Below are 24,066 nucleotides of genomic sequence, written 5' to 3'. Positions count from 1 at the left end.
TTAACTATTCAGTTTAACCACATGAACCCACATGAAGCAAAGGAGCGGATCTGCAAGCTCACAACTTGTCACAATGCTTGTAGAGCTCTGTTTAAGGGTTGAAGTGATTACAAGAACTCTCAGATCAAAAAGACAACAGCCCTTAAGTCAGGATGTTTTTCTTTTCCCCCAAAATGCTTGAGAAACTGCATATTTTATTGAAAGACTTTGAGCACTTGAAGGTGACATGCACACACCTTAACTGTTTGTATACGGAGAGAGTAATATATACATTTTATATGTGTTAATTATGTGTAATATATTTTTATGTGGGTGTAGAGGTCTATGCCAAGGAAAGAGAGCCAGCATTTCCGGTTTGTTTTAGCATTTGAATTTGACTGGAGCTGTGGTCTGCTGTGGACTGTGGTTGTACTGGACAGCTTCTGGATGCAGGGCATCTGCCTGTAATTCCACGCCACAAACGCCATTCCACAAACACACTGGACCACAAATATTTATTAAACAGTCTATTGTGTCTTTGAGGGAAAAAGTTTTACACTTTATTTGTGTATACCTGGAAATGTGGAAATGTGAAGCAGCTTAGTAGTGAAAACAGCATGCCAGGCATGTGTAACACGCAGGATTCCACGTCAGAACTCCTGTGCCGTATAAAGGGACACTAAAGGACAAACCCCCTTGGATGGGTGAAATATTAGGCTTTTGGTCTTTTGGGAGAGGCTCCAAGCCACTCGACACTGACCTCATCAAACCCTGGATATCCATACATGGAGACGACTGGATTAGATCTCCATAATATGGAGCTGACCTCTAAATCTGATTCCCTCATATATGGACATACTGTATTGTGTCAGTCTAACCAGTGTGGTTGACGCAACACAAGTCACACTTGCAAATTAATTCCGTCCTTGTCCCTTTTATGTCCATATATGGAGATCCCTGTCCCGATGTCATCAATATTAAGCACATATCTGGGAATGCCCATATTTGGGGGGGGGGGGGGGGGGGGGGGGTTCAGAACGGACCACTACTCGACCAGCTCAGCAGAAGCAGCCATATGCACGTGCCCACCTATGTGCGCAACCTCGCTTCATTCCTCACATGCATTAGTCCTCTTTCAAATAACAAGCATAGTTTTAAAGTTGTAGACATTATTTATTATATTTGCATTATGATATTGTTGACCACCAACTCAATGCTTAAAAAACAGTCCTGCCAGGATTTTGTTCTGCGATTTTAAAAAGAAAGGAGATAACTGGTTTGCAGTAGCCTCTGTCGACCACTTGCATTTTTTTTGTGGGAAATGTACAAGATTGTTCAAATCAAGCAGTCATCTTCTTGCTTTTCTCTTTTACTTTTGAAAATGTGTAATCAGCATACAACTACAAAAAAAGTGCAGCTCTTTAAAAAACTAAACATGAGCATGATTGTATGCTGTTAAGTGCAAGGATGTAGTAAAAAAGAAAAAAAGAAAAAGTCCCATAAGGATGGAGCTGTTATTTAAACAACATTTTTAAAAGAAAATTTGCAGCAGTCATTGCAATTTTGTGAAATCCTGGCGGGAGGGCAAAACGTAAAGACACGGTTAGCAGAGATTATTAAAACTAATGGGAGAAAGAAGACCACAGGTCACTGCTAATAAGAGAGCCACTGATAAGACAGATAGCTAGCTAGGCATGTAGTACTGAACAGTGGTAGAAAAAGTACTCAAATACTTTACTTAAATAAAAGTATCAATAATGCAATGTAGAAATACTGCTACAAGGAAAAGTCCGGAATTCAAAATGTACTTGAGTAAAAGTAAAAAAAGTATTGACATCAAAATGTACTTAAAAGTACTCGTTATGCACAATGTCTCATTTAAAGTTTTCAAATGTATACAAATCTTTTGAAAATAGCAGATCTACAAGCTCACAATGTGTCGCATCACAACGCATTGAGAGCTTGTAGATCGGCTATTTTCAAATGGCCAACATGTATATAGGGTTGAGGTGGTTAACGTAAGTTTTGTAATAATCCAAATCTACAAAGTAACTAAAGTTTTCAAATAATTGTAGTGGAGTAAAAGTACAATAATTGGATCTGAGATATAGAGGAGTAGAAATAAAAGTATTGGAAATTGAAAATACACAAGTAAGTCAAAATACCTAAAAATGTTAAGTACAGCACTTAAGTAAATGTACTTAGTTACTTTACACCACTGTAGTACTGTAGGTAGGTATACGACGTGTGACACAGCTATGAGGAAGACAAATATGCATCTATTTGCAAAGTTCCTTGATCAAAGGAAAGCTACTACTGTACTTTACAGTCAAGGTTCTCAGGGAAGGCAACAGATGTCATTGCTTGAAATGACCGTTGTAAAAAAGGAAGCAAACGCGCACACACACACACACACACACACACACACACAGACTCACGCACGCACACACTTGAGGGCAGTCCATACTGTCTCTGACTACCGAACATTTAGTCAGAGTCACATCTGAAAGAACTCAAATTCGGGGTCAGAAGTAGCGAGTGGCGTCATTTTGTAGTTGAACCGGACCTTTCTGATGAAAAGTTTGGTGGTACACAGTATGGACTGTCCTTTATGGAATGATATGAAAAAAACAAGACAATCCTTGTCTAGGGTTATTGTAGAAACTAGTAATAAAGGCCACTATGTTCACAAAAAACATGACATACTTTCTAAAAAGCTTAAATAAGGCCAGTCCAGCAAAACAAAAGGTGCATTTAAATATAAAGACAAACAATAAACGTATTATTATTACAGTATAAGTTGTAGTCTTTTCAAAACACAAAAACTCATTCACGCTTTGATTATTATAATTTTTTTGTCCTAAATTTAGGTCCACATATGGAGGATACAAGTATCATTCACAACACTCTTTTACTTAGGACAAAGCGCTCTGTTGCATGTTATAAAGAAGATTCTTTAAATTAACAAGATAGTCTCACCTCAAATTTCTTTTCTTTTTCAGCTCTTAATTGCGTCATTGTTACCTTCAAGATTTTCTCCCATTTCATTCAAACCAAGCCCTTCATATTGGCCTGCCCTGTAAATGCTATCATACAGATCAATAACGGTTATACAGTACATGTATACGTCAACAGGGGATGGGACGATACGACATTATGATCTTTTAGCACAATGACAATTATCTCATAGTAATTGTATTGCGGAGAATTCAAGTCATCGCAAAATCATCAATATCCTCCCTCTGTGGGATCAATATGCTTTGCCAGATTGCTGGTCTAGAATCAGTGGATATGGAAACAGCCTGTGTGTGTGCATGTACTGCATGTACTGTATGTAGTGTAGGTGTGAAAATTACTGGATGTTGTTTTGGAGTAGGCTGGCTTGCACCGTTTACATTCCTTAAAAAAATAAATTAAAAAAAAAGGTATCCTACGATTTTTGTAACCTTTTTTTTCATCCGGTGTCAATTGTCTAATGTAATCCTGGGTGCTACACTGCCAACCTGGGGAGAGCAACGGACTGACCTCAAGCTTCCTTCTATGCATGAGGAGTCCAAGCTGCTTCTTTTCACCTGACAGGGGGGAATTCCAAATGTTTTTTTGTGAAGGTACCTACCCTAGGAGACACGGGGAGAACATGCAAACTCCACACACAAAGGCCTTTTTGTCAGTCACACCTAGGCTATGGGCACTGATGACGCGGAGGAGAGAACACGACCCCAGCAGGAATCGAACCCAGGACCGTCTAGCTGTGAGGCAACAGCCACCCTGCCCTCACACTGTTTACATTCCTAATATAACCACGCTACGTTACCATGGCTGAAGGCTTGCTTGTCCGATTGGATCATCCACTTAATGAGTTCAATCGGATGTGTGAACAATGGAAATACTATGGAGTCATAAGTAAGGAACAACAGAACGCGTCTACCCCGCGTAACAACACATGGAACAGTCCAGCTCTGTCTGCGGAATTCCATGTAAAATTAACAGTAGGTGTACTTAACATCAACGTAGCAAATGACTTATGCGAACATACTGTAAGTAGAGAGAGCCTCATTGAATACAGCTGAATAATAAAATAAATATTTCAATTTTTTTTTAAAGGATGTTCACAAATTTTGACCCTGAAAGACAATACACTTATTTAACAAAACGTCAAGTCAAGTGATTCCAGCATTTTTAGTGCCATTCTAAGAGATTTAAGTATGCTTTGATTAACGCAGTAACATGGTTGATCACAATTATTTTGCCCTCAATAATTGTGACATTAAAATGTTCATATCGTCCCATCCCTACGGTCAATAGTCAGGGAAAGGGGAGGAGGGCAGGTCCCCCGCCTCTAGACTTCATTGTGTCCATGGCTGGACGCTTGGGGTCAGATCCGGCCGGTACCTTCATGCTGCCCCCCTTTTATACATCTACAATGGGGGAGGAGTGTGCAAGCAGAAGTGTACTTACTGTCCATTTTCCTTGGACAAAACAAAAGTCAAGAAAAAGAAAGCTTTTGAAATGTGGTGTTGAAGCTAAAGACATGGCCGTTTCCCCGCCTGGTTTTGCACAGGAATTTTGGGTAAAATATCCAACACGTTATTCTTCTAGGAAAGCAGTTCTTTGTCCAGGATCTTCATGGATCACGCTGGTTTAAACTTTCCACTTCAGCTGCTCCTACTATTGACAAAAGTGTTGCATGGCCAAACTTGGGAATCGATTTTGTAACACAGAACCTCAGAACGGCCTGATCCTGCATCCCAGAACACAGTCGCTACATTAATTTCTTCTGGATAGTTTTTTTTTCTTCCACGGCTAAACTTGGGCTCAGAACAGAGAATGGTGAGAACGTTAAAAGGTCAGTCTCTCAAGTTGTTGATGTGGGCACAGATTTTGAGGGCGGGGCCTAGTTTGATGTTCATGGTGGACATGAGATGCTCCTCTTTGAGGAGCATCAGGGCCTGTCCGTCAATCTCCTGGGACAAGAACTGAGAAGCGAGCTCCTCGCAACCTGGAAGAGAGGAGAGAGAAGAGAGGGAGACCAAAGGAGGGGGGGGGGGGAGAGGGGGGAAGACAGGGAGACGGGTAGCCAAAAGAAAGAGTAGAAGAATAGTGGGAGACCAAGGGTGACCAAGAGAGTGGCAGAATGAAAAGGTTAACATTTGTTATGAAATATTTCAAATATTGCACATGATTGACCTTCTGTGAACTGTAACCATCCAATCCGGACTAGGCGTTTTCTTACCTTAACCTGATGTTATGATATCCCAGAACAAGTGGTACAGGTTCTTTAAACGCCACCTCCCCCTTTTTATTTTCTGCCTCTACCACTGGTTAATGGTGGATGGAATAACACCAGATTACGGTAAGAAAAGCGCTAGTCCGGAATTCTCCTTTAAAGTCGCTGTCCATGGTGTGGTTTAAATCCTCAGAAAGAAATCAGGAAAAAAAAGTTCTAAAGGAGCCATCATAGTAAATATTTCTATGCTCTATCTTTGCCCTTATTCACTTCCTCACTGATGGGACTCACGGTGGTGTGGGTTAAGCCAGGGAGCGCTTGCGTTTGCTGCATTTAGTGAGGCTCAAGTGCCAAGAGAGAGGTGCAAGAAACCACCACGACTTTCACCGGTAAGCTTCAAAAAAGACATTTATTGAAGAAAAAACACCATTTGTGGGTGAGTGAACTTTGAAAAGTCAAGTATTATCCTATGTGGATTTCAAAAGAGAGTTGTAACCATAGCATTATGTTAAAGCATAATAATGAACATAATCACAAACTATAAATCACACTTTAAAGAACATACAAGGGCGACTGATTATGGAGCACCGGCATGTTTCATTATTTGTTCTTCAACACAAACTTTGCATTGACCTACATGCAGACTCAGCAGTGTCCTAAAACATTATAGAACCCATATTAAAACATTTAAATGGTAATAATAAACGTATTCCAACCTTGTAGGGAGGAAATAAACTGAGACACTTCCTCCACACTCCACTGGGCGGGGCTAGAGGGCAGGAAGCTGGGTGCGGAGGCCTCAGGTGACATGAGCGGGGGAAGAGGAGGAGGCTGCTGGTGGCAGGAGGCTACGGAGGAGGCGGGGGAGAAGGACATGGGGTCGTCCTCCTCCTCCTCCCCGCTGGAGGCCTCGTCCGAGTGGCTGGACTCTGACCGGCACTGGAGGGGAGGGGAAGGGAGGGGGCAGAGAATAAAACAGAAGAGAGCATAAATGCCATAAATGGTAAATGGTGCATTTATATAGGGCTTTTATCCAAGGCGCTTTACAGAGATTGTACATTACATTCACCCATTCACACACACATTCATACATTCATTATATGTTGGATATCAGTGACTCACAACTTATTAACTGTCTATTTGAAAAACATGTATTTAAACTGGAAAACTACTTTGAGAAAGCTTGGGACCTGAGAAAAAAAGCATTGTACAACCAGTAGGGGTTAAGTACCATATGCTCTGTTTTGCTTTATTTTTATTATTTCCCCCCCGCTGGTGTCTATGTAGCCTATACTGGTAACGGATGTATAGAAAAAAGAAAAAAGGAATGTACTTAAGAATATTGTAACCTTGTTTGAAAAGGTGTCATATAATCCCATGAGGGATGGGCCATGAGGTGGCATGACACTCAAATTAAAAAAAAAACATTCATTCATTCATACACCGATGGTGGAGGAAAACATGCAAGGCACCAACCTGCTCATCGGGAGCAATTAGGGGGTTATATTAGGGGGAGTCTTGCTCAAGGACACTTCGACACTAACTCTGGGGGAGCCCGGAATCAAACTAGGAACCCTTCGGGAACCCTCTGTGTTCTAAGACGGCAACTCTACTCCTGAGCCACTGCCGCCCATGCCATGATTGAGCAAGGCATGTACCAATATCACAATAGACCTGCTGCTGGCCTCCAAGGGATTCAAACTAGAAAATGTTTGTAATTATGATGAACCTTATGATGAACGGTAAGGCCTGTAACTTCAGGCCTTACCGTTTCCGAGAGAAAAATACTGGAATGGGAGAATATTAGTGAATATATTTTTCCCCATTGACTTACAGTATAAAGGGGAAAATGTATTCACTAATAAATTAATATCAATTAAACTATAAAACCTTTCTCTTAAAAAAATACAAGCACACGATTCCCGATGAAGCCAGTCGATATGACACATGGTGTGAGTGTGTAGCGCAAAAACTGTGGGAGGAGTAGTGGGGCAAACTTTTGGTTACCCTAGTTAGTAAATAAAGTTTCCCCAGGAATATAGTGTGTTGCCCTGTTGGGCAACCACACTAATGACATGAAATCAGTCGTGGCCACTAGGAACTTTAATCCATGCATCTGTCACGCTCACCTTGACCGGTAGGGGCCTCCCGGCTATCTTGGCGCTGGCTATCTCGGAGCTGGTCCTGCGTGGCACCCTCCGCCTCACCACGCCTCCTCCCCCTTCCCCTTCCTCGTCCGAGGCCGACAGGTGGTGACCCTGGCTTTGGTGGTCCTGATCTTGACCGGGACCCTGGCTCTGCCGCATGCGGAAGTGCTGGCTGCAGCTCACGTTGTACCTGGGAAACCAGTACATACTGTATAGTAGACAGACGGTAACATATATGGTACTGTAAGCCAGGACGAGCAAGCAACACGTTTCTTTCAGTTCTCTCCCTCTTTGCGCCGTACACAGTGCTGAGCTTGGCTTAGGGTATGTGTGTGTGTGTGTGTGTGTGTGTGTGTGTGTGTGTGTGTGTGTGTGTGTGTGTGTGTGTGTGTGTGTGTGTGTGTGTGTGTGTGTGTGTGTGTGTGTGTGTGCGCGCGTGCGCACACTCGTGTCTGTGTGTGGTGGGCAAAGGGGCACTGATGCAAAGCAGAAACAGACAGATGTAATAAGACAACATTGTCACAGTTTTACCATTTCAAACAAAGCAAATTGTTTGCATTGTTTGTGGATTGTAAATGTCTTACATTAAAGACATGTACAGTGACAGAGCGTTTTGATACAAAGCGAGTGCAAAATTACATTGCATTACACATGAAAACTTTCACCAAATGGACCAGAATCACAGCCAGTAGTACTGGTTAGCAGTAGCACTCATTATGACACAAATATGACAGAAGACAGAAGAGCACAGGGGCAGAGAGTAGGTCTGTCACAGTTAATACTTAATCACAATTATTTGAGATAGTCGCAATTATTTTTGCATAATCATCATAATTGTCATAAATATTTGAATATGTTGAAAATGTTTCATATTTTTTCAAACATTTTCCAAAATTATTCTTTGTTGGAAAGTATACATTTATATAGGTAATTTATTTGTTTACTTAAGCTATTTGTCATATCTTCCCTGTGACATTTTTGATTATGTAGCCTAAAAGGCAAACAGAAATACAAATGTTATTGTTAATGTTCAAAATGATCAATGCCATGAACACAATTAAATCGTTAATTGCAATTATTTGTATGACACTTAATCGTCAACTTCAATTTTGTCTTGAAATCCCTTGAGACTACTAGAAAATGTACTCCCTACTTGAGGATAGACTAGAATATCTACTCAATTAGAAGGCTTTGTTATAATGTGTTGACCCTATACTTGGTGCCCTCCTTTTGTGCCCTCTATACATCAAACTTCTTCACAGAGAACAGCCGATACTTAATAATTAGTTACTTTCCACCCCTGGACCAACACAAAACAGAGGAAAAACTACATGCAAGGAAAACATGCACAGATAGCCATCTTAGAAGAAACACTTAAACATTTAAACCTTATATAGTTTGTTGACTGAGGTCCCCTTCTTTTTCCCCCCACACCAAATATCTTCACCGAAAATAGTCCAATCTACAAGCTCCTGGCACGTTGGGACACAAGCTTATAGATCAGCTATATTTGCAGAAGGTTCACATAATATTTGCACCCAAATGTTCGCCAATTATGATATGCCCAGAATAGGGGTGCTAGGGTCCATGTGATTACATGGAGACTTTGTATGTTTTTACTTGTTGTTTTTACACGTTAAGTGACTTCTAAGATAGTTACCATTGTGTAGCCTGTTGTAGGTCATGCATGTCGACATGCATGTCGACGTGCAAGTCAGTGGTTATCAACCTTTTCTGGATCAGGGCCCATTTATAAATCTCAAATGTGTTCATTCATTTTCAGAGCATGTCGTAATCAATTAATAAATTAATCGAACATGTTCCGGCTTGGTTCAATGGAACTAACATACAGTAGTATACTTTATACTAGTTTACTAATTATCTGTATCACAATGAAAACTCACTCAAGGTTTTAGAGGAAAAAATCAATCAGAATAATCATTCCTGTGGGCCCCAACCCATAGGTTGAGAAGCAAGTCATTGGTTCTCAAAGTGGATTCCAGGGACTCTGTAGGTTCCTTTACAGGGCTCTAAATTGACCCATACAGGTCTATAACTCTGACAGTGTACAAATGGAACCAAATGAACCCTAACGGGTTCATTTGGTTCCATTTGTACACAGTCAGAGTTAAGGGGAGACCTTGAAATTTGAAAGTTTGAGAAACACTGGTGTAAGTGATAATACTGTACCTCTTAGCGCAGGTCATAGAGCAGAATCGCTTTGTGCCTCTGAACTGACCGGCCGGGGCCAACTTCTTACAGTACTCACACTTCAGCACTGATGGAGAGGAGAGAGACCAAGAGGAAGGGACAGGGAGAGAAATGGAAACAAGAGAGTCACGTCTTCTACAGTGATAAAATAAAACACAATACATTTTAAATAATAATAACACGCAAACAAAAGCAGAATCTTCACTCCCAGAGCAGCTTGATTGTCACCTGTTGCTGTGGTCACAGATTCTGATTGGTTGGTATCTGGGCTGTCGGTCAAATCCTCGACAGTGGGCTCTTTCACTGGACCACACATCTGTCAATCACACAGACATGAAGAAGAAACAAATGGCTGATGACAACTAGTAGTAGTAAATTGTTGTAAAACTGTGTTTTAAGAAGACCTGCACAACCTGAACTCTCAATGGGATTTTCACCTGTATGAATAAACGTTAAATAAAAATGAATAATACTCTCATTGCAGATACTCACGGGGAATGGCTCTGCCCCCTCCTGGATGACGAAGCCCTCTATGAGGTGCGTGAGGACGTGGGGTTTGACGACGGCCTGCGGAGGGGGAGCCCTCTCCGTCTGACCTCCCCCGACGCGGGCCACAGAAAGGCCTGGAGACAGAGAGGGAGAGGGGGACGCAACACAGGGTCCTGGCCAGGGAGAAGGTCACGTTAGGCCGGTAACATTTGTTTTAAAGAACACAGAAATAAGTGCATGTACAGAAAGGAAACCCATATAGGACCTATACAAAGTTTTCACCTAAAATAAAATAAAATAAAATAAAATATAATAAGTAGAAAGTTGATAAGACAAGCAACTAATTATAACCATCAGTTGAGGTGTACCCGGTTCCGTATACGGTACCCATGTAATTATTTTGCCATTTGTTTTGTACATTGGAAAAGTTGTATGAATGTATTCATAATTGATTTGAGTTTTTCTCTACCCCAACACATGTCAATCAATTTACACACACATTTATACTAGGGCTGTGTGAGATTGACTTTTAGATTTATCTTTTAAAGAATGCATAGTTCTCTTAATTTGCCGTTAAAAATAAATATCGTTTGGCCACGATGTCTGTTTTAAAATCACAATTGAATTATTTATAGGAATATAATTTGAATTGAATGTTTTTGTCTTAACACCATCGCACAGCAATCTTTCTAACAATGCATGTGTCTGGTTGCTACCTGCTTCGATGGGATTGGAGGAGAGCACAGAGGGGTGGTCTCTGATTGGCTGGAGCTGCGGGGGAGAGGGGCCATCCTCCCCATTGGCCGGATTAGATTCCAGCTTCCTCTTTAGTGAGCCAGTCATCTGCTTTCCCTAAAGACATAATATTCATGTTTCATATAACTGGTGTTTGTCTAATAATAAATCAAAAATGATATTTTTACTGAATAGCTTGATATCAATACTGTGATGATAAAATCACTCCCGCCCGTGGCAGTTACCATGGTAACCAGTTAACACGTCAGGGAACGTAATAGGCATCCTGTGTGTTAAAAAAATGTGGTAAGAGATACCTTTTGTTAAAACAATGTTAAATATCACAATATTCTGCAGGGTTTGTTCAGAAACAGAATATAGATTATATAGATATTGTTAACCAAAAAATACCACCTACACTACACCTTTATTAATGTGATGAACTTACCTGTGATGTCACCGACTCTCCATTGGCCACAGCTAACGCTCCTCCCCTCTGCTCCTCCACTACCGCCACCAGGGGGAGTGTGAGGGAGGAGCGGGAGAGGGAGGAGGTGGGGGGAGCAGGAGGCGCGCTGACAGACTGGGAGGAGGAGGAGGAGGAGGTGTGGCTGGAGCCCAGCGTTCCATTCTGCTGACCCTGGCTGCCAGCCGCATTCTGATTGGCCTGCGGTTGGGGTTTAACAAAATTGTCGATTTCAATAAATATTGATTTTGGAGGGAACAATTGAAATGTAGCTTTTTTCCCCCTTGAATAAAAGAAGAAAGAAGCTAAAATAGCAGATCTAAAAACTTGTGGTGTCATGGTTCTGATTCTTTGTGAGCTGGTAGATCTGCTATTTTAGCTTTTAGATTTCTTTAGATTATTTTTGTAATCGTAATACATTTCTAACACAACTTCTCTTATGGGAGTCCCTGGCACAAAATGTTTTCAGGTGGTGGGGTCTGTAGCCAAATACATATCACTTTGGGCAGTGGTGTGTTCTACCGTGGTACGCGATAGACGTAGTGTGACCTGCAGAAAATATAGCTGATACGCATCTGATACACAGGAGGAGGGTCTGGGGCAGCAGAGTGTGGAGAGCCATTATATGTGACTATGATTGAGGTGATAATGGCCGCAGGTGAAGGAATTCACACATTAAACAATAGACCTGCCACACTTGGTATTCAAACTGAGAGTGGTCATCGGTGACCAGGCACATGCACGTACTGTATATACATGCGCGTGTGCCGTGCGTGTGGGAGGTTAGTTGGGTAAAAATTATACATGCCATCCAAAGAAAGTCGAGAACACTCCACTGACTTTGGGTGTCCTTGACATGAAAACGGTTAAGAGAGTAAGCAACAGCTGCAGTCCTGCACTACAGTGAGTGCAGGACTGCACACAAAGCCTGCTCACAAAGCCTCGCGTTGCGAGGCGTTGTGAGCATGTAGATCTGCTAATTTCACAATTTCTTCCTCTTAATATTTGACAATTTGACTAGTATGTTTGACAAGAGGTACTAAAAAGGTATTTCAAGTCCTTAAATTGTCACTATAGAAATGTCAGATACCATGTATACACTTATGTACGTATGTTGGTCTGTTTACTGTTGAGCGAGAAAACAATGGTAACGTTTAGCTAAACATCTGGGGACCCCCCCCAAAATACCCAACCTACAGATATAGAACTGCACTACAGTACCTGCGGGTGCACGTGGGACACCTGGGCCTCCTGCAGGCCCTTCAGCCCAGGCCCTCGACCCGCCACCGACGCGGCCGCCTCCCGGGAGGCGATGGAGGCCACCATGGTGAGCAGGCTGGACGAGCTGCTGAGGACCGACGAGTACGCCTGGCAACAAAGGTTACCAATTAAGACCTGGAACCACTTCAACCATTATTTTATGCTTTAGCTATTAAAAGACAGCAAATATACAAGCTCACAGCATGGCACCGAGTGCCGCGCTGTGTGTCCCCAACATTGATTCCGGATGGGGACCCGAATGCATTTGGGGGTGAATTACTCCTTTAAGAAGGTTAAGACTATGAAATAAAATCAATGAAAGCAGTGGAATGGTGAGGCAGGGGGGGTGTGCAGTTAGCTGGGGAAAGCCATATCGGAGAGGTAGGTTTTCAGAGCGGATTTGAAGGTTTGAGAGTTTGAGACTCTTGAGGGTATTGGGGAGAGAAGCCCCATGGCCCCCAGGTACTTGGCCTTGGGGACCTCAAGGAGGTTGGCATCACATAACGGTACATCTGCACTTTTAATAACTGTTAATAAAGTATTCAAGCGACCAATCAAAAACACGATAGTTTAGTAAGTTTACATTCTGGTCTACAACAGATGAATGGGAACAACTCAGAGGAGTGTGTAATAATAACTGCGGACAAGGCCTTACCGTTGAGACCGGCACTCCTCCTCCGCCAGCGCTGCCGGCGGCATCGATGCGGGCCTGCGCCAGGGCCAGCGCCTGTCCGTTGACGCCCAGCGAGCTCTGCCTGGCGCCCACGATCTGCACAGGGATGTGAGGCTGCTGCTGCTGCTGCTGCTGCTGCTGGGGCGGCGGGGCCTGGCTGGATCCACCGCCCCCGCTGCTGCTGCTGCTGGGGGGAGGCGGGGCGGGGAGGATGGGTGGAGGGTTCCTGGAGGGCAGCTGCAGGGGCAAGCGGAGGCCCTGTAAAAGGTAGTGGTCGGAAGCAAATTAAGTACATTTACAGCTTCTCTCTTCCTGTGAAGTTAGTATAGTACTGAAATAAAAGTCATTGTTCTTGCATCAATAAAAGATTTATTAAAGTTTGAAATGACCGAAACCTGCCTACCGATGATGTCACTGGTAGACAGGTTTCTGAACTGTCAACAGCCCTCTTCTGAGACAAAGAGTGACGCAGAGTGAGTAGAGTAAATTTTTGGCGGGGCATTATTTCAATTATTTCAAAAGGTTAAAAATAAAATCTGAATAATCTGACACTTTCAGAATAAAATCTAAAAGAATTCAAAAGAACTTATGTGAAACAATATAAAAGAAATTCCATTAAAAAGTAGCAATGAATACATTTTCTACAAGCTCACAACGCTTGTATGTAGATCTGCTATTTTCACTAGTAGTTTGGGTCCCACGGTGACATACAATTTCTCCTCTGGGTCTCCGACCTAAAACCTTTTCGAGCCACTGGCATGGAGTACCTGCAGGGTCTTGGGCTGAATGGGGATGGGTCCGTTGCCGTGGTGGGCCGACTTGTCCGTCTTCTGCAGCGGCTGCACCACCAGGGTCTGGGCGCCGACCGCAGGCTTGATGGTGGCCGTGCCCACCGGGTAGCCGTGCGCCTGCGACACAGCGCTGGACGTGGGCACCAGGATGTGCGTGGCGGCGGCGGCCGTGGTCACCGTGGTCAGGGCCCGGGGCCCGTGCAGGAGGAGCTGGGAGAGCGGGATGGAGGAGGTGGTGTTGGAGGAGGAGTGGTGGTGGTGGGCTTTGAGGCTCGAGGGCTGCGGGTAGGTGGGGATCTTGATGTGGGGGAGCTGAGGCTGCGGCGGCTGGGTGGGTTTGGTGGGCGACTGGGGCGTGGGCTGGATCAGGGAGTAGGGAGCTGGGAGTAATGGAAAACGTAAAAGAACGAGATAATGGTCAAAGCGTACACAGTGATTTCAGACATGTACAAGACTAAAGGTCCTTTACAACCCAGGAACGTTTATTATGTATGTTTAATTTGATGTCAGTTGATTCAGAATCGGGTTCCTTTCGGATACAAAGAAAGTGGAGCATATCATTCCAGTTCTTAAAACCTTACACTGCCTGGCTCCCTGTGTGTCAATCGCTTTCAAAATACTGCTGTTGGTCTCTATAAAGCGTTAAGTGGTTTAGGGCCAAAAATGCTGGTGTGCTACCACCCTTAGTGCTTTTAAATCACAGATAAAAACCTTTCTGATTGCCGCTGCCTTTCATTTAGTTTTTTAATTATTATCTGCACTGTAATTTTACTGTTTTATTTTCACTTCTTTTATTAAAATGTTGTGTTTCCTTTGCTTAATGTATTATGTAAATCACATTGTATTTCCTTCTTGTTGAAATGTAAAAATAAACCTGCCTTGCCTTCTTCCTCAATCACATACCTTAAAAGTATGTACTTTACATTTTGTCCACTCAATAGGATACAATTGGGGTGGCTGAATTTAGTCTCTCTGCTCTTCTATTGAGACATTTACTTCACACGTCCTGCCATTGGCAAGACAGTAGATTTTCAGGGGATTTGCAGAACAGTGAGCTTGTAGATCAGCCATTTGTGCTATTTTTATGACCTTCTCTGACTTCGAAGTTTAATTCTACCTAAGAAGGTGGATTCTGCTTTTCAATGGGAATGGAGTGGTTTCTTGCCATTTGCGAGTTTCTGCACAAATATGCTCCATTCTCCATAAAAATGAGAAAGTCAGGGGCGCCTGCTAACCTACTGGTCCGGGCGCATACCACTTAGGCATTTGCCACATAGGCATGGATGCTTGGCGGGGTCGCCGGTTCGATTCCCGATCCATACGACCTTGCCACGTGTAGCTCCCCATCTCTCCCCCGATTTCCTGTCAGTCTACTGTCCTATCCAATAAAGGCATAAAAGCCCCAAAACAAATCTTTAACATTTTAGAAAGTCAAAACAGGGAAAGAAACCTTTGGAAAACATGCCTTTGCAGGAAAATGTCAGGAAAACTGCAGTAAATAGCGAACAGTTGAAACGGCATATCTGTAGATCGTATCAAAGGTCATGTCTCACTTTGACACATGATCTGACACAGGGTCACACATGGTCAAGATTCAATTTATCCCCTGAGCAAGCAAGCAGGCTCTATTACCGGTAGCTCAATGGTAAAACGTTTACAGGAAACCAGGTTCAAATACAGGGTAGAAGAGGAAAGTTACATGGTGTAGCTTTAAGGGACAGAGCTACAGTGCCCAGACAAGTTTCTTAACCAGTAACATAATTTTAGAGCAGGTTTTCTTCACAGTCAATGACGTCAAATGTAAGTAAGATGTGGTGAGTGGGTAGGGATGACATACTGTAACCATGTTAGAAGTTCAAAGCTTGAGTCACTTTGCAACTCCAGTAAGTAAAGGAATGAAGGAGAGTCAGAGGTCTGTGGGCTTCCTGTTTGCCGACAGTAAACAGGAAGCGCTTATACAGTGATATAAAGAAAACAGAAGTGCTTATACAGTAGTATGTGTCAGCGTTATTTTTTCACACGCGAGATAAAAGCCCAGTGACAGGATCTAGTGCGGTACGATAACATCCTCACCTGAGTCACTCTTCTCTGGCGCTTCAGTCTTAACCCCGACTCCTTTGGGAGTGGACACTCCTCGCATGACTAGGTTCTGCACCTGGGGCCGGGAAGGGAGGAAGGAACAGAGAGACAGAAAAGACAAGAGTGAGGAAGAAATTAAGATGATATTAACCACTTCAACTCTGACATCCAAAGTTTGAGTACGTCATCATAGGAGAAAAAATGTAAACAAAATGAACCTGTAACAGTCAAGCATGCAGCCCTTCCATGAAAGGATTTGGAAAACCTTATTAATCGAAGAAAAAAAAAAAAAAAAAGAAAGAAAAAAGAAAAAAGAAAGAATAATGTGCCAGTCAGACCACATGACTGGGCCACCACTGTCACACATTCAGTTCAAACACCTGGTCGTTATCTGATTGGCTGCTGGAGGAGGAAGCGGGGGTCACTTCCTGTTGCTGCTGAGCTTGCGGTTGTTGCTGGGCGACGGCAACGGCAGCGGTTGCTGTGCTGCCAGGCATGAAGATGAGCTGAGAGGAGATGGGAGCTCGGAGAGAGCGGTTCACCTGAACAACAACATTAACAACAACAACAACTTTAAAAACCAGTAAGACTCCCTGAATCAGGATATAAGCGACCATCAGGTCCCATACACAAACTTTAGAATCGTAGCCAATCAGGAGGGAATATGGGAAATGGGACAGATCCATGTTAATGACATGACTTTAGAGAAACTGTGATTTTAGGCCAAAATCTGTAGGAGCAGTGTTCAAAAATGTGTTTTTGAACGGTGGTGCTAGAAGAGGGCCATGTGAGAAATAAGGTTGAAATGAGGGGTGAAGGATGCGAGTTGCCATCCAAGGAGTGTGTGTGCAACGTTTGGCATGGACTGTGAGACAGGAAGGGTCATTTTAAAGACAGGGCAACAGATCATTTTAAATGCTGGAAATTCAACAAATATGAAGACAAAAATAACTGTACCTAGGTTATAATTCGGCAAAATAAATAAATATGTTATATACATTATGGAAATAGAGTTTGAACAGTTAAATCTGCTCCTCTCCCAACCTTTCCCATGCTAACGGCAGTGACATCTGGAGAGGAAGTAGTATCACCTTGCTGCTGTTACTGCTACTTTACTGTCCTTGAGATCAAATAGCAGCTCTACAAGCTCACAACACCTCGCACCGTGAGGCGTTGTGAGCTTGTAGAGCTGCTATTTTCACTACTTTTGTGTGACACTCTTGTATGATGTAGGTCTTTAATTTACACAAAAACATACACATGTGAAACTACAGTACGACGATATAATAACCTTACCCTCAGGTACATTTGTCCCTGTCCACCTGCCGTACCACTCAGAAGCACTGATTGGCTGATCGTGGACGTGGCGGAGGCCCCCTGGCCAATAGGACGTGTGCTGGCTCCTCCCGAGGTTGTAACATTTGCCTGCAAAATGTTGGAATGAAACTGTACAGGTTGGAATTTGAAGGATGAAGGGATTTAAGCAAAAACAAAGTTCACAACAAAATATTTATTGGCCCCAATCTGTGATTTGTGAAACAATGTTAACTCATACCCTGCCAAAAAAGACGTTTCTATAATAAAAACGTCTTTTTAACTAAGGACCTCCCTGCCAGACGTCTTCTGAACGTCTTTTAAAAAAAAAAAGAAAAAAAAAAAAGAATTTGAAAAAATTTTTTTTGAAAAAAAAATAATTTTGGACCTCCAACAGTGTACTAGGCATGATTGCGATCGCGAAATTGCATGTTTAACCCCCATACCAACCCCATCTTTCAAACATGGCAGCCATGTTTGTTTACATTTGAAGAAAACATAAGGGCTGCCTTCTCCTGAATGCCTGAACGGATTTCCAAGCGGATTCTTTTGTTTGAAAGCTGTGAAAAGCATGCACATGCATAGTGCATGATCTGTGCACGAATGTGTGCACCAGCGTGCACACTATTTTTTTAACCCTTTGTTGGCGAACCGGCAATATAAGAGGTCCCACTTTAAATATGGTACCGACTGAGTTAAAGTGGTCCTCCGGGGTGTTTCCTAAACAGTTAGAACAGAATGATGTAGAATTACTACTGTATGTCATGGTATTATTATTCTAAATCTATGTTCTTGCTGTTCTTCTACATACAGTCAACCAGTTGAAGATATTGCAGATTGAGGATTTAACAAATAGTTAGAGTTTTTAGAGTTTTTATGGAAGATGCTTCTGAACATCAATACTTTTCAAGCATGCTCGAGGTACAGGGACATTTTCCAGTAGCATGGCGGAACAGTAAAGTATCCATCCCAGTAGAAGTATATAGTGGAAGGGTACGTACAGCTGTAGCAGTGGTGCTGGTGCTCTGAGAGGAGGTGCTGCTGGAAGGACTGGACTGACGACTAGCAGCCAGCGTGGCCTGGGACAACAATACAATACAATACAATAGTACAATACAATACAATACAATACAATACAATACAATACAATACAATACCAGTAAGACTCCGTAATCGGGAGATAAGTGACCGTCACGTCGGATACACAAACTTTAGAAGGCAATCAGGAAATGGAACAGATCCATGTTGATGACATGACTTTAGAGAGACTGTGTACCGCTTTGCGTTGTTCTGACAGACTGATTGACTGATAGACAGCCGGTGGAGGTTTTGATAGTAACCTGACGGTCGCAATCAACGAATCGCCACGCAAATTGTAAGTATCGATTAGTTTGATTAACCATTTATCCCCATATAGCACTTAATTGGCAGTGGTGGCGTACAAAAATAGTGGCTGTAGATCTAAATAAATGATCTGTAGATTTAAATAATGGTTTGTTAACCGTAACCGAGGCAAACGTTTGAAATAATCGTGATATTGATTTGACGTCATACATAAAGCCCTACTTTATTCACATGTACCAACTGAGCAAGTTACAGTACACACACACACACACAATTCAAGCATTTAGGCGTTGGCACGCAAGCAAGCGTTTGTGCACCCACACGCGCGCACACACACACACACACACACACACACACACACACACACACACACACACACACACACACACACACACACACACACACACACACACACACACACACACACACACACACACACACACACACACACACACACACACACACACACACACACACACACACACACACGTGCATGCACACACAGACACCTTACCTGTTGGACTGCAGCCAGGTTGTGGAGCTGTGCATTGTTGATTTGCTGTTGCAACATGAGCTGCTGGAAGTACTGAGCAGCATTGGGTTGTCTCTGTAACGCCTGCAGGGCCTGGAGACACAGAGCTGGCTTTACTGTACTGTACTGTACATCAGTGGTTCCCAAACGGGATCCCAAATTATTTTGGGGGGTGCCCAGATGATTAGCTTAATGTGCAACATTGTTTTCTCACTCAACATACAACCAACATACAGTATAAGTGTAACTTCTAAAGTTACAATTTATGACCTTTTTAATACCAAATTGGCCAAACTGTCAAATATTACGTAAGAAAGAAAGAGGCAAACATGAAAATAGCTGATCCACAGATCGAGCTTTCTGTGGCTATTTTCACAATATTTATCTGTAGAACCGAGTCAAACTAAATGCAATACCTAATATTCCAAGTACTTTTCCCAATTCAAATATGATTATTTTGGGCGGTCGCATCACTACAGCAGCAGTTCCAAACCTCAAAAGCATTGGCGTCCCACTCATATGGCGGCGGCTGATGTTAAGTGGTCAGATGGGTGGGCCGTGGGCAATGCATTTTAAGAGCATGTTTGTTTTAACGGTCAATCAATCGTGTGTTCCGGTATGGATCAATGGAACTAACATATTATAATGTAAAGTTCCTATTTATCACAACGGATGAGCGAGTAAAAAAATATATTAGAAAATTGAATTGAAATCGTGACACATTGTGAGCTTGTAGATCAGCTATTTGCCTATTATTTTTAATACATTTTTTAAATCTTTAATCTTCACTTATAATAACATGTTGAAAATAGAGACACCAGGTTGACAGTGGTTAAGGAGAACGAGGAAAAAAGAACAACAGAAACAATAAGGTCGACGAGGAAAAACAAATGGAGGCGGGGCACAGGAGGAGGGAGAGGAGGAGAAAGCCAGCAGAAGGACGAGCGATGATTCCTCTGTGACAGAATGCCTGCCAACAGGCAGATGATAGATACAGTGCATACAGTACGTATGCATGATGTATGTATGTACTCTCATACAGTAATACCTCCAGGGATTAGACAGAGGTTGAGACCACCATGAATTTGAGTAACAACAAGAGTGTGGTGCAAAGGAGACGCAATCATGCAAGCGCTTGTCTGTCTTTTACTTTGCATCTGCCCGGCGTGCCCGCCTCTCTCTGCTTGCTCTCTCCATCTGCCTCTGTCTCTCTTTCTCAGTTTTTGTCTGTCTTTTTCAACCTAAATCACAATGCCGCAAACCCAACGATTAACTTGTCACTGACTCTGACTGTTATTGTCTGAGAGACTGTTATTGTCTGAAAGTGTCAGTATCTCACTGTCTTTGTGTCTCACATAAATCCAAAGGTTGATTTATGCCCTTATATAGTTATACTTTCAATCATTTAAATGTTATATATTTTTATACACAAGGCATTGTGAGCTTGCAGATCGTCTATTTTCGGTGAATCAAGCATTATGCTTGATTCAGTGACACAATTCTGACTCTCACACACATACAGAATAACCCCTGGCACACATTCACATGCACGCACAGAAACGTGTTGGTATTAGTATACTTGTGAGGACTTCAGCATTTTAGGACGACGATTGTATGAATGCCATTACATTTTCTTTTACACTAACCCTCAAGCCCCAAATAAAGCTCACACAGTGGTGTTGCACAGCAGCATGTTGTTTTTAGATCTACTACTTTTGGTGCCCGGTACCTCGCCTGGTAAACCGTCCCGGTCAAGTGAATTCACATTATCATGTGTCTCCTGCAGACCAGTCTGGCCCCAAGCGCTGGGTGGGTGTTTTGCAGGAAACCAGTGGAAGAGCCAATCAGCATCTGCGTTCAGGGTCCTGTGATTGACAGATGCTCATTGGGTTTCTGCAAAACACCCACCCAGTGCTTGGAGCCAGACCGGTCTGGAACTCTCAACTCCAAGCCTAACCCCAACTGTCTAATCCTAACCTAAATGTTAGCCGAAATTTAAAACCCTATATTTAAAACCATAAAACCACCATTTGAAATGTTTCTCAAATTTTACTATACTGTATTTGTGACATTGGCCCCTCACAAGTACAGTAATTCAAGTACATACGTACACACACACACACACGCACGCACACACGCGCGCGCACACACACACACACACACACACACACACACACACACACACACACACTACTGTACCTGCACAGCCTGTCTCTCATACAGAGACATGGAATTCATGGGAGAGGGGCGGGAGCTGGCCCCAGACGCAGCGCTGCCGTTGGCCGAGGCTCCCTGCTGGCTCTGATCCCCATCCGTCTCCATCACCGTTGGACGAGGAGAACAGAAGAAGCCACCGATCAATCAGACTCTCCCCCCCCTACCCCCCTCCTGGAAGATACAGCTTCACCCTGCAGACCAAAAACTAATAATGTCAGTGTGCCACAACACATGAGGCTCAGCTATCACTCAGCACTGTTGTGTTAGAGCACACACACAATAACTCACAGCCTCTGTCTGAAGCACTGTCTCTTTCTCTTTAACACTCTCATTGCGGGCGCCGATGGCCTAATGCAGGGTTCCCCAAATAGTTTTCCCCAAGGTCCGAATTATGTCTAGGGTACCAAGCCGAGGGCAACAACATTGCAGGGGGCGACGGTGGCATTTCCACTACTCCAGCGACAGTTCAGATATCGTCACTCTCGGGCAGAAACCTCGTATCTCCAAGTTTCAAATGTGTATGTTTTTTGGTAAAGCAAAGCCCTAACCCTTCATCATACAAGATCGTCACACAAAACTAGTGAAAACAGCGATGCGAGGCATTGTGTGCTTGTAGATCGGCTGTTTTCACTAGTTTAGTACATTTTTTAGATGATAAATACAAAACGAAAGGTTTTGGACATACAGTACAAGGTTTCCACCCGATAATGACGATATATTATAGTGTTGTTGCTGCTCTTATACCACCATTATTACTGGGGTTGGGGGGGGCCAGACAGTAGCGGGCTGCAAATGGCCCGCGGGCCACCTATTGGGGAACCCTGGCCTAATGGTTAAGGCGCATACTACATTTAGCTCTTATATGCTCTAATACGGCCTGACAGCGAGTTGTGCGCTCGATTCCCGAGCCCAATGACCTGCGTGTCCATGTCACTCCCCGACTGCTGTCATACTCAAGGCAGAAAAGCCAAAATGATATCTAATAAAAATTGACCTGTTAGTTACAGACTTGTAAGGGTCAATTTAGAACCCCCTCAAGATGGGTCCATTTGTATACTGTTGGAGAAACAGACTTGTAAGGGTCAATTTAGAACAAGAACCCCGAGTCCCTGGACCGCACTTTTATATTTGAGAACCACTGCTATAAAGTGTCCAGTGCTAATTTAACTCTGTGAAAAGATTTTACCAAATGGACCCTTATTTCTGTACACTGAGTTACAGACCCATAACTATCGTAAGGGCCCATTTTGGTTCCTAACGATCAATCATTTAGCTGGGGACCCCCCTGGAACCCCCTCACGTACCCCTGGGGGTCCCATATAGGACCCCCCTTTAAGAACCACTACAGCTCTAAACAACTACTGACACTTTTCCACGAAAGGAGGGCTGTGAACTCCACTTTAGGTTTTTCTATTGGAGCATTATTATTCATTCATAGTAAAATACATGCAAAGGCAATGTCAGTTATTATAATACCTTTGCCAACCATGCCACCAACTCTATAATTGCAAACAGGGCACATTGATTCTTTGCAATATTTAATTGGCTCACTTGTTGCATTAATTAATCAACTTACAAAACGAAAAGGGCCCAGCAGTGGCTGCTATAGCAATCGGAGAGTGTATGCTACATATAGGACAGTGTATAATATTTCTAGCATTTTTGGCTAGCAGCTGTAACTGTGTGTGTGTGTGTGTGTGTGTGTGTGTGTGTGTGTGTGTGTGTGTGTGTGTGTGTGTGTGTGTGTGTGTGTGTGTGTGTGTGTGTGTGTGTGTTGTTGCAGAGCTGAGCATCACACTGTAAACCGGTGGTTCTCAAAGTGGGGTCCGGGTCCCCCTCAAGGATCCTTGGGGGGGATTCAGGGGGTCCCCAGCTGAATGATGGATAGTTAGGTCTACAGTAAGAACCAAATGGACCCTTATGTGTCTGTAACTCTTGAGAGTTTAAAAATGGTACCAAATGCAATTTAGCTCCTTTTGCACACTCTCCGAGTTATGGTGATCTGTGGTTTAATGCAGAGGTTCCAAAGTGGGGCTCGGGGACCAGCTATTTTCCCAAAAAAGATCTTGACATTCTTTGACATTTTTAACACCACAAATCTTATATGGTGTCCTCCTCGGCACAGAATATTTTCAGATGGGGGTCCGCGGCTAAATGCACATTCATTTCGGGTCCTTGACGAGAAAAGGTTTGAGAACCACTGCTGTAAACTGGCTCTGAACGGCGGAACGGTGCACAACACAATCCTTACCGTGCAGAGATATCCGTGGATGTGTCTTTATAAACCCAGACTGCTGCTGCTGCTGCTGCTGAGACTGTCTGGAAAGCGGCTGTGCTTGATCTAAACGGGATGTATAATTATAATTATTATTATTGTTATGGATGGACAGAACGGGCAGGTTTTGCAGCCTGCAGCCGAGTCGATGCTTTTTTTTTTTTTTTTGGTAATATTTTGCATAAATTGTTGCAGCTGATGTGGTGGGCAGGGCAACGCCTCCTTTTTCTCTCCTGCTGCTTTGCTCTGCCTTTTCCGGCGCAGTGGAATGACGGCGGGTGCACGCACTGCGTGTAACGATTCTGCATCTAGCATGATTCAAGACCC

At 43.1% G+C, this 24,066-nt stretch overlaps 1 protein-coding gene across 1 annotated transcript; it reads right to left on the bottom strand.

Annotated features, from left to right (window-relative positions):
* Positions 1–1,970: 1,970 nt before the first annotated feature.
* Positions 1,971–23,861, bottom strand: LOC308293347 (polyhomeotic-like protein 1). Its single transcript, XM_080735815.1, has 18 exons — positions 23,716–23,861; positions 21,447–21,655; positions 19,230–19,340; positions 18,373–18,450; positions 17,354–17,482; positions 16,438–16,599; positions 16,052–16,133; positions 13,955–14,358; positions 13,170–13,445; positions 12,476–12,622; positions 11,237–11,455; positions 10,770–10,905; positions 10,057–10,226; positions 9,793–9,880; positions 9,544–9,631; positions 7,336–7,543; positions 5,923–6,145; positions 1,971–4,978 (listed from the first exon to the last, which is right to left on the bottom strand). The coding sequence occupies exons 2-18, from the start codon at positions 21,567–21,569 to the stop codon at positions 4,827–4,829; spliced, it is 2,796 nt and encodes a 931-aa protein (XP_080591941.1). The 5' UTR covers positions 21,570–21,655; positions 23,716–23,861; the 3' UTR covers positions 1,971–4,826.
* Positions 23,862–24,066: the final 205 nt, after the last annotated feature.

This window comes from Nannobrachium achirus (assembly GCF_963921795.1).
Source record: "Nannobrachium achirus genome assembly, chromosome: 10".
In the NCBI taxonomy this organism is placed as follows: Eukaryota; Metazoa; Chordata; class Actinopteri; order Myctophiformes; family Myctophidae; genus Nannobrachium; species Nannobrachium achirus.
This window is presented reverse-complemented; position numbering and strand designations above follow the sequence as displayed.

Bases quoted from the DNA above. Each gene is read 5' to 3' on its own strand.
- LOC308293347 (XM_080735815.1), bottom strand. From the start codon at position 21,569: ATGGAGACGGATGGGGATCAGAGCCAGCAGGGAGCCTCGGCCAACGGC. The intron at 16,600-17,353 runs GTAAGGTTATTA...GTTGTTGTTCAG, and splicing joins AGGGACAAATGTACCTGAGG to GTGAACCGCTCTCTCCGAGC. The intron at 9,881-10,056 runs GTGAGTATCTGC...TGTGATTGACAG, and splicing joins AGGGGGCAGAGCCATTCCCC to ATGTGTGGTCCAGTGAAAGA.